The 9,897-nt window shown below is 41.1% G+C and overlaps 1 protein-coding gene across 1 annotated transcript; it reads left to right on the forward strand.

The window, feature by feature from the left end:
- The first annotated feature begins 832 nt into the window (after positions 1-832).
- On the forward strand, positions 833-9,352 carry MRPS33 (mitochondrial ribosomal protein S33). Its single transcript, XM_039860968.1, has 3 exons — positions 833-958; positions 4,798-5,039; positions 7,927-9,352. The coding sequence occupies exons 2-3, from the start codon at positions 4,825-4,827 to the stop codon at positions 8,030-8,032; spliced, it is 321 nt and encodes a 106-aa protein (XP_039716902.1). The 5' UTR covers positions 833-958; positions 4,798-4,824; the 3' UTR covers positions 8,033-9,352.
- Positions 9,353-9,897: the final 545 nt, after the last annotated feature.

Here is a 9,897-nt window from a genome sequence, read left to right on the forward strand (position 1 = left end):
GTAGTAAACTTCTCACACCAGACCCAAGTTTATGTGGCTACTTATTATATCATAGACTGTAAAGTTAAAACTTAACTTGATAAAAGCAAATTCTATAGCATAGATTGCTATCAAACATAATGAAATTCTATAGGCGGAAAGTGATATAGAATACCTACTAGGTATATGGCTCGCTGCTGATTTGCCTTATTTCTAGGGTACATTTTAGAGTATTTATAAAAGGCCTTGAATAATGCTCAGAAAATAAGTAGTGTTCATGTTTCATACAATGCCTATGAGATGTGGTTTACTTGAGAGCAGATTTAGTATGGAACGAAATACTTACTGTGTTTCTACTATCTACCAAGCAATGTCTAAGTAATGTCCACTGAGGAGTCAGCTAAGCATCCCTTCCCTACTTCCTGAAGAAGTTTCCAGGCCAGTGAGGTAGAGGGGCAGAGTGTTCCAAATAGTGTCCCTAATCCCGCAAGAGAATATCAAGAATGGCCTCCCGTTGGCCACACTGCTGGAGGATGTGTGGAGAAGCGGAAGCCATGCCCTTGAACGCGTCAAAGCTTGGGCTGAATGAAAAAAAAAGAAAGAAAACGCCCAGAAAAAGAGTGCTAGATGGAAAAGTAAAAAGAAAGCATTTCATCTTCCTCCACACGGCACACAATTGGCCTCTGCTTCAGAGATTTGGGGGGTAGCTGCGCAGCCGTTTCCAACGAAATACAGTTAGCGAACCCTGCAGGACCTTCCAGGAAAGCCAGTCCTTTGTACCTCCAGAACCGCCGGCTCTTACGCCCTCCGCACAGCCGGAGGCGCCAGCCGGCGGTCGCGGGCCCTACGCTAGGTCCCCTCTAGCCGCACGCTCGCGTGTCTCCACGGCTCTCCGCCGCCGCGGCCCTTGAGGCTCGGAGCCGGGTTGGGGGCGGGCCTTCCGGCAAAGGGGCGCGCGGGAGAGGAAGGTCACAGTTTGGTAAGGATGTCCGTGACTTTCGCGGGGGGGCCTCTGTAGTGAAATATGGGTGATAGCTGTAGAGGTCCCGCGGGGATCTACAACCTTGTGGAGTTGGCAAGACCAGGACAAGTCAATTTGATTATTAAGCAGCTCGGAGCTTTCGCAGATATCATGCAAACAGCTTGGCCTTTGCCTGCGCACATTGGGGGATTTACCAAATGGACGCCAGCGTAATTAACTCAAGCGCAGTTACTCTCGTCCTTATTAGCTAGGTTTCAAAGCTCAGTTTCTCTGCTTGCCAGGCCTTCTGCACTGTAGCTTCGTGTGGGGCATGTAGATTAATTTTATGACCAGCTTGAGGAAAATATACTAAAGTGGTTTTTAAGAAAAATGCTTGTGAAATACCTTGCCGATTTAAACGTCGGTTGATTTGACACCATTACTTCCATCACAGGCAGGCGTGATCCAATCAGGTGGAGGGGTTTGGGGATGTTCCTGTTGAACTGAATAAAGCTAATATATATTCAGAGCCATTCATGTCCTTACGACCCAGTAAAATAATCGGTGCCAGACTTGAAAAATAGTAAAGCATTGTGTTTAGATCGTTTTTCTGTGAAACACGTGTGCGTGAGTTCCTTGAAGCCTGATGACTGTTAGAGCAGGCACTGTGCCATGAGTTTTGCCTGTCAGCCCACAACGCAGGAGGTAGTATAACTGTCCTCGTGCGGTAGATGAAGAAGCAGCGGCAAAGAACACAGTGGGCACTACTGCAAATATCGATGGCCATTACAGTGCAGGGGCAAGATTCCAACCAGTTTTCTACTCCAAAGCTGGTGCTCTCCATCCACTAACCAGTGGATTTTGAAAACTGGAGCCAGCTCTCTCCGCAGCAGGATTTACACACACATTTCAGCATACACTTGTACAGTTCCATGAGATTCACCACGCTAAGGGATATCTAGGCTAAGAACAGCACTTCGTCTGCACTATTCAAAGAAAAACCGGCAAACCTAATACAAAGCCAATACTGAAGTAAACCTGACCTTTTAAATGCATCAGACCTATCAGAAAATCAAAGAAATTTGCCCTTTTATGCCAAAGTAAGAATGTAGGCATTTTCTTGTGGGCTTAACATGTTTTGCTTCAGCACAATTGAGTAATTTTTTGCTTAGCATTTCCAACTCGTTTATTTTTCTTCATGATACTGTTTTCTTTAGTTTACATTTAAAGAAAAGCGATATAATTATATCCCTTAAAATGGCTTCATATGAATAAAAATCTAATTGACATGTAGACTGTTTACCTTTTACTTTAATGCTTTTAACAGGAACATCATACTTTTTTAAAGATAAAATTAAAGAATCTGTAAAAAGGCATACCAGGGTCCTGAAGTACCTAAGTAAAGATTTTGAATTTTTAAAAAATTTAAAGCTAGTAAAAAGTGGCTATTTGCCAGAAGTAGGGCCAATATTTATGGACAGCAGAACTTTTTAGCTGTTTTAGCATATGTAAAAAAGAAAAAGTGTATCAAGCTGCTATGCCATTCTTTATCAGAGACATATGTATATGTATGCTCTGTGGAAGGAGACTACAAAGCAGTAATTGGTAATAATAACCATTTTCAGTTTCCTTCTATTTAGCAAGTAGTTCTGTTTCTAGTGAGAGATTCAGGTTTGAAGAGGCTTATTCCCCTTCTCCATCATAAAAGTTATAGGATTTGGATTTTGTGATACAACCATGTTCCAGTGGATTCTAATGAGACCTTATGATTTATGAGCTATGTGCTTCAGTAATTTGCTACATTCCAAAGTGGGCATTGAAGCAACTTAGCATCCTGTGATAGCTTCAGTGACCACAGTCCTAATGAGTCCCTTCCTCCTTGCTACCTGTCGGTTAGCAAGCTACTGATCCCCTTCCCTATGACAAACAGGGTTAGATTTGTTTTTGGTTTTTTTTTTTTAGGTGTCCTTTACTGAGTGCCACTGTCTTATTTCTTACAGTAGTCCCACAAGTGTCATTTCCCCAAAAAGAAACTCAGATTTAGAGACAATATGCCCCGAATAACCCAGCTAGTAGTTCCTAGGCCACCTTACAATTAACTAATTGTGCAAATACTGTGCTATTGCAACAGAAATCTATTCTGATTTCATAATAGCTATTAAGCAAAACAAAGTAAAGTTGATTAAGAAAGTTTGTTTTTAGTTTTGTTTTTCATATGATGTTTGGAAAAACATAACTTTAAAGGTGGGAGACAGAAAAAAGATAAAGCATGCGAAGAAACTTTTTGTAGCTTCTGAAGGCAATTTCTGGACATTTACGAGGACTTCAGCGGTTTAAAGTACTGATTTGTTACTATTCTCTATTTATACTTTAAATTGTTAATGACTTTTTTTCCCATTGATGAAAATATAACCCAATCCATCCCCACCCAAGAGCTGGGGCAAGAGTTGGGAGAAAAGTGAATCTGGGAACTGAGCACCCTAAAAGGAAAAGGAAAGAAAGCAAGGCTTGCACGGATCCCAGATTGGGGGGGGGGAGACCTCGGATCTGACAGTTCTCCCATTGCTGGCCTTCAGGTGGCACTATTGGCCCAAGATTGCTTGGTTTCAGAATGGTAAATGGTTTGAGACTGACAGTTCTGAAATTGGCTTGAGGTCAGCCTCTACTCTTTCACTGGATCTTGAAATGGACATGAAACATTCTTTAAACACTGGTTTTGTTTTTTCTCTTGCAAGAGATATTTTGAAATTTACTTGGTGTCACTGGGTTTTTGTATATTTCTCCCATTGTTTTCTCAAGATAGGTTTATGCCTTTTTTTCTGTTCGGAGGTCAACTCCTTTTCATCCCAGCTGAACTATCTGCCAAGATGGTCTTTAGCCAGCAGAGAGTCTCATCTCACTACAAAAATTTCACATAAATTATCGTAGTCTGCCAACAGTTTACCTCTACATCTGAACTAGAATGGGATAAGATAGTTATTCCACAAGCAACAATCTTGACTTTATATATCACCTATATAATTTTTGATATATATTAGCTATAATTTCCTATATTACAGGTAAATTTCTTATAACTATTTCAACATTCTATGCCTTTGAGGAAAAAGTTACTGTTTTCAGCTAATAATATATATGCAGCATTATAATAAGCAGAATATATAAGATGGAAGATAAGACAAATAACATCACAATTCATAAGTGCCTTCTATTTAGGAATAAAATGAATCTTTTGAGGTGTCGAGTTTATTTCTATAAGACTACTATCTCTGTTTGTTTTTCCCAAATGGCTCTCAGTCTCTAGGCAGAATTCAATCCAGCAACCTAGAGGCTAAATGACCTCATAACTCATTAGCAGTTCTTAGCCATCTGGAGCCCTTGAGGAGAACAGTATTCAAAGGGCTGATAATAAAGACAACAGCATAATTATTTCTCTGCCATGATTAAACCTTTAGATGGCAAGCAGTCAGCATATTTATTCTGCAGACTGCTTAGGTGGGTGTTTTCTGAAGGTATAATAACAATGCTGTGGTAGGAAAACTTGTTTCTCTGTCCTCACCTAGCCTACAAATAGGTAAACTATCAGTAAATAACCCGTTCAATCACAAAATAGTTCATGTAAAGAGGGAAGTGGAACACAGGAGTAATAATAGTATGTGAACATCGAATGTGAAACGTTTTGCAAGTGTAATGCAAAGGAAACACCAACAGACTGTGGATATTTCTCAACTCCAAGGCATGTGCTGCCAACAACATTGACGGATTTACGTGTGACTTGCTATTTTTCCATTTTCTAAAGTGTTCATTAGATAATTTGGGAATTTCTTACACTAACCTGTTTATCTTCTCATTTTCTTCAGGGGCTCTGGCTCCTTGCTGCTCCAGAAATGTCTTCACTCTCAGAATATGCCTTGCGCATGACTCGTCTGAGTGCCCGGCTGTTTGGTGAGGTCGCCAGGCCTACTGACTCCAAATCCATGAAAGTGGTGAAACTGTTTAGTGAGCAGCCTCTGGCCAAGAGGAAGGAGACTTATGACTGGTATCCAGATCACAACACTTATTTTGCGCTCATGGGGACACTGCGTTTTCTTGGCCTCTACAGGTAATGACAAAAAACACAAAGAGTAACCTGTAAGAGATGTTTTTAGTAGATCAGAAAAGGAAAAACAAATAGTCTTCCTATCTTTATCGTTTTGTGGTTCTTATAATAGTGCCCAGTTAGTTCATAAGGTACATTTGGGGGTGAAAGGCTTTCAAAGTATCCATAATGGGCATACCAAAAATAAAAGGACACATGCACTTATTGAAAGATATAATTTAATTATGTCCAAAACATGACTTAACATTGACTAAATACTCAGCTATAGAGAGATGCTTAAGAAGTCATTAATCCGGGCACTCTAAACGGATGCAGGAGAACTGGTCTAAACACTGAGCAGGTTCCCGTGGGTCAGATAGAGAGCGTCCCTGCCCCACGGCCGTCTGCTTCTTAGCAGAGTACGGGGAGCCTCCTTTCCTGTCTGGTGGTGGTTTCGTTGTAGTTCTTATTTCTTTCCACCCTCTTCTGGCATATTTAGTTGGTACCCTTTTTGATATACTAATTTGGCCTAAATAAACAGTAGTTTACCTTTAAGAGTATTATGTAATAGTATAATAGAATAACAGTGTGTAATAGTAAGAGTAGTAGGCTCTTTCTGCCATGCATTCGTATGTTTGTGTATGTATAAGAAACTTAGGACTATATACTGGTCTAGAAAGAAAAAAGATCAAATACCTATGTGATCACATTCTTTAAAAAATGTCTTAATTGCCTAACTAATGTATGCTCGTTATAAAAGAATTCAAACAATGCCTATTGTATAAAGTTAAAATGCCTACTTTTTTTTTTTTAATTTAACATGTTTTAATTGGACTTGTATTAGGGCAACAATAGAAAAATTAATTTGGGACTGCTCATTCTAATAAAAGAATTAGTTCGTTCGATATAGCAAAAGATTGGTACATTCATGTAGCCAACAGATGTTTTTTAAGTACCTTCCATGTGTGGGCACTTAAGATGGGCATAGATGGAACAACACTGAACAAAATAGATTTTCTTAGTTAATATATTATTAGAGATTATAATTCATGACATATTTTGATTTCTAGGAATATTTTGGGGGCAATTTCCTTGCCATTAGTCTGGGCTCAAAATAAAAATTAATTTTATTAGGACTCAAAGTAAAATATCACTGAGTAGAAAATTACAACCCATAACAAAATCATATTCAGCTATTTTAATGTACCTGTTTGCTGCCACTCTCCATTTGTTTGAAAAATAAAGCCTTGACTATCTTTGGGGACCAGAAAAAAATACTTAGCATTTAGTTATCCATAAAAAAGCACAATTATTTTCATGGTCACTAGCGATGGTAAATGGTACCTCGAACACAAGGCCCCTTGTGGCATCAGACAGGATGAAACAAGATAATCTTCAGTAAAGAAGATATTACTCAAAGATCTGCAAAGGGCGAGGGAATCACGGGTTCCTCGAAACAGTGACTCCTTCAGTCTAGCGGGTGCATGGGCTATTTCATCTACAGAGATGAAGACCCTTGTCTTCGGAGCCTTCTTTCTGGCTGCGGATGGACGGAAGTAGGGAAGGGAGGGTAGAAGAAGGGAGAAAACGTAGTAAATAAGTAAATTGCATGCTGCATTACGAAGTCGAACATGCTGTGGGAAGAGTAGTAGAGCCGGCTGAGCAGGATCAAGGGTGCTGACAGGGCCCTCGGTGGGCGGGAGGAGGACGGATCACAGTATTAAACAAGACAGTCGGGGTCAGCCTGATTGAGAATGGGGTTTAAGCTAAGACTTGAAGGTGGTGAGGGCACCGAGTGGGTCCTGGGGAGAGCTTTCAAGGCAGAGAGGAGAGCAGAGCAAAGGCCCTGAGGCAGACGTGTGCCCGCCCTGTTCCAGGAGAGCGCGGGCCAGGGGTGAGCAGCAGGACTGCAGGCAGGTCACGAAGGGCTCCGAGGGCCGTGGTAAGGGCTTTGGCTTTTGCTCTGGGGCAGATGGGGAGCCATTTGCAGGATCACGAACAGAGGAGTAACACAATAGGACTTATATTTGAGGAGAATTACTCTGTTGAGAATAGATTATTTGAGGCAACCATAGCTAATCCCAGAGAGGTCTGTTGTGCCCATCATGTTCACAGACTGAAACAGTGTGCCCTATAAAACCAATCTATTTTAAAACAGCCTAGGGAGTTAGAAACTTGGGCCCAGCAAACCCTTCCCTTACATTGAATTCATATACCATTATCCAAGATCACACAGCGACTAAATGGTGGAGCTGTGATTTGCACCCAGGTTCAGATGGGTTCCAGAGCTTACATATTTAAACACCATACTGTTCTTTAGGTATTTGATCTTAGGATGCAAACATTTTTACACACCGTAGGCAGTCTTTGTCTTAAACCCCATCCACATGTATAGTCCTGACTGCCTTGGTCCCTAAAGTAAATGTCTTTTGATTTGGCTTCCATCTGCCTGAGCCTTCCCCTGGAGCCTTTTTGTGTAAATTATCCATTGCCACTAAGGCATCTTCCTCCAGACCTCTCCCCCTTGTAGTAGGTGCTAATTGTTGGGGCTCTCGGAGTCTGTGTAACTATATACCCACTTTCTGCTACTCTCGGTGTTTAGTCTTAGTATTATAGGGAAACTTGGGGTAATCATTAGGATTGTATCATAGTTAACATAGGTTTTCATTGCTGGCCTGAGAATCAACTGCTATTTGTGACACTTTCTGTGAGGGAAACTGCGATTAGAAATGAACCGTGGAATACAACGTGTATGTTGGGGACCCCCGTCCTCCTTGTTCACCAAGCTAAGCATGTGCCCTGTGGAACTCAAGGACTGATTACCAGAACCACCTAAGGGAACAGTGCTAGATTGGTGTACTTTTCCAGTCTGGTAAACATACTGGCTCATTATTTTTCTTTCTCCATTCAGAGATGAGCATCAGGACTTCAAGGATGAGCAGATGCGCCTGAAGAAGCTTCGTGGAAAAGGGAAGCCAAGGAAGGGAGAAGGGAAAAGAGCAACAAAAAAGAAATAGTGTTGGCCCATCAGGGGAGAAAACTTCTTCCTCGGTGACTGAGAGAGGAAAGTGTATTTGTGATCTTTCCACATGTTGGGGTGTAGGCCTCCTGTACTGAAGATTTTTTGGCGGAAAACAATCACCTCCATGTTGAAGTCTGATCCAGTTAAAGTGTGACTGGTTTTTTGAACATGTTCTAGTTCTGCAAAATTATTTTGGTCTCGGTTTTATGATCTGAGAGGTTTATCTCATTCGCTAAAGAAATGAATGCATAAATTATTGTTGAAGGGTTTGTTTGGGGAGAGAGTGGGTGCTGGGGAATAGAAGGGAAACTCATTACATAAGCACCCCCTAGTCTCATTACCCCCTCTTGCTTCCCCACCTCACTAGCCCAAAAGCCTTTCATCTCTCTGGCTGTTCAGCCACTGTCTCCACCACCAAGCTCAGAAGCTCTATGTGCCTCTCCACCTACTCCTTTGAGAATATCTGATAATATGGATTTGGGGGTAAGAAGCCGTACCTGGTAAAGTATTGAGTGCCTACTGCTTGCAAGGTACTAGGGCCCTGGTAATCCAGTGATTAGCAAGAGAAACTGTCCCTACCTGGTAGAACTTTCAGTCCTGTGAGAGAGACTATTATTATTTAATTACATAAATACAGTTGTATTAAATGCTACAAAGGAAAGATCCAGACTTCTATGGAGGGTGCAAGGACTGATGGATTGATACCGAGAGACCAGCAGAACGCCCAAACCTCAGTAGGGAGTTTGAAGAAGGCCTCCCTAAGGAAATGATATTTAAGCTGGCTCTAAAGGGTGAATAAGAGTGAGGCAGAAGAAAAATGGGAAAAGTGTTTGAGGCACAGAGAACACCTAAGAACTTGTCCTGTTCAAGGAATTGAAAAGAGATCACTAACTAGTACTGCTTGGTCATAAGGAAATAGAAAGACAAGACCATGAAGGGCTCAGACTTAAGCAGTTTAACCAGAAGTTAACAGGTGTAAGATACTATATCTGTGAGATGACTCTTGTATACGTTTGAGTAGCAGCTGCTCATTTTATTCTAAGCAATCAGCTTCCAGTGAGGTTGCGAGGGCTTCTCTGATTTTTTTTTCCAAGAGTTGCTCTGTCTAGTAAATTTTTTAAGTACTTTTTTCTTTTTTATTGTAAAAAACAAAATTTATCATCTTAATCATTTTTAAGGTGGCAAAGTCACTAGGCATGTGAAAATCAAAAAGGGCTATAGCACATTAGGGTTTAAGTAAAGGGAAAGACGATTAACTCACAAATTTGATTTATATACAGTCTTTTAGAAATACATCTATTAATGTAAAACTTGAGGTTTTTCCATTGTTTTTTTCTTTAGACCTCTTCCCTTTGCTTAGTCTCTGCTTTTAGCTTTTGGTGGGAGACTAGTGGGAGTAAAAACACAAATTTCTTTCCCAGCGGCACAAGACGTACACTTGTCAATCAGTGTGACTCCATTAAGGCAGTACCACTCAGAGGATGGGCTCAGCCCATCAGCACCAGAATCATCCCCAGGGCTCCTCTGAGTCAGCAGACTGGGATGCTGCCCAGGTACCAGCATCTCCAACAAACGCTCCCAGGTGATTAACATGTACTCTAAAGCATGAGAATCACTGTCTTAGGAATTCTGATGGAACCAAAATTGAAAGAGATAAACCCTGGTTCCAAGATACTTAGTGGGCCACAAGATGCAGGCATCCAAATGACCTTGTGACCTTGTGCTTGGGAATGTATCAAAGATGTCTGGAATTAGCTTTAAATTGTGATGTCTTCATCACCAATCTCCTTCAGCCTCCTAGTCTATATTTCTCTCCAATAAGCTCACATGTCTTTCTGATTTTATTCTTAGTGAGTCCTT

Source organism: Pteropus medius, unplaced genomic scaffold (assembly GCF_902729225.1).
Source record: "Pteropus medius unplaced genomic scaffold, Ma_sr-lr_union100, whole genome shotgun sequence".
NCBI lineage: Eukaryota > Metazoa > Chordata > Mammalia > Chiroptera > Pteropodidae > Pteropus > Pteropus medius.

Excerpts from the sequence above, each read along its gene's own strand:
- MRPS33 (XM_039860968.1), top strand. The coding sequence starts at position 4,825 with ATGTCTTCACTCTCAGAATATGCCTTGCGCATGACTCGTCTGAGTGCC. Across the intron at positions 5,040-7,926 it reads CGTTTTCTTGGCCTCTACAG|AGATGAGCATCAGGACTTCA; the intron begins GTAATGACAAAA and ends TTCTCCATTCAG.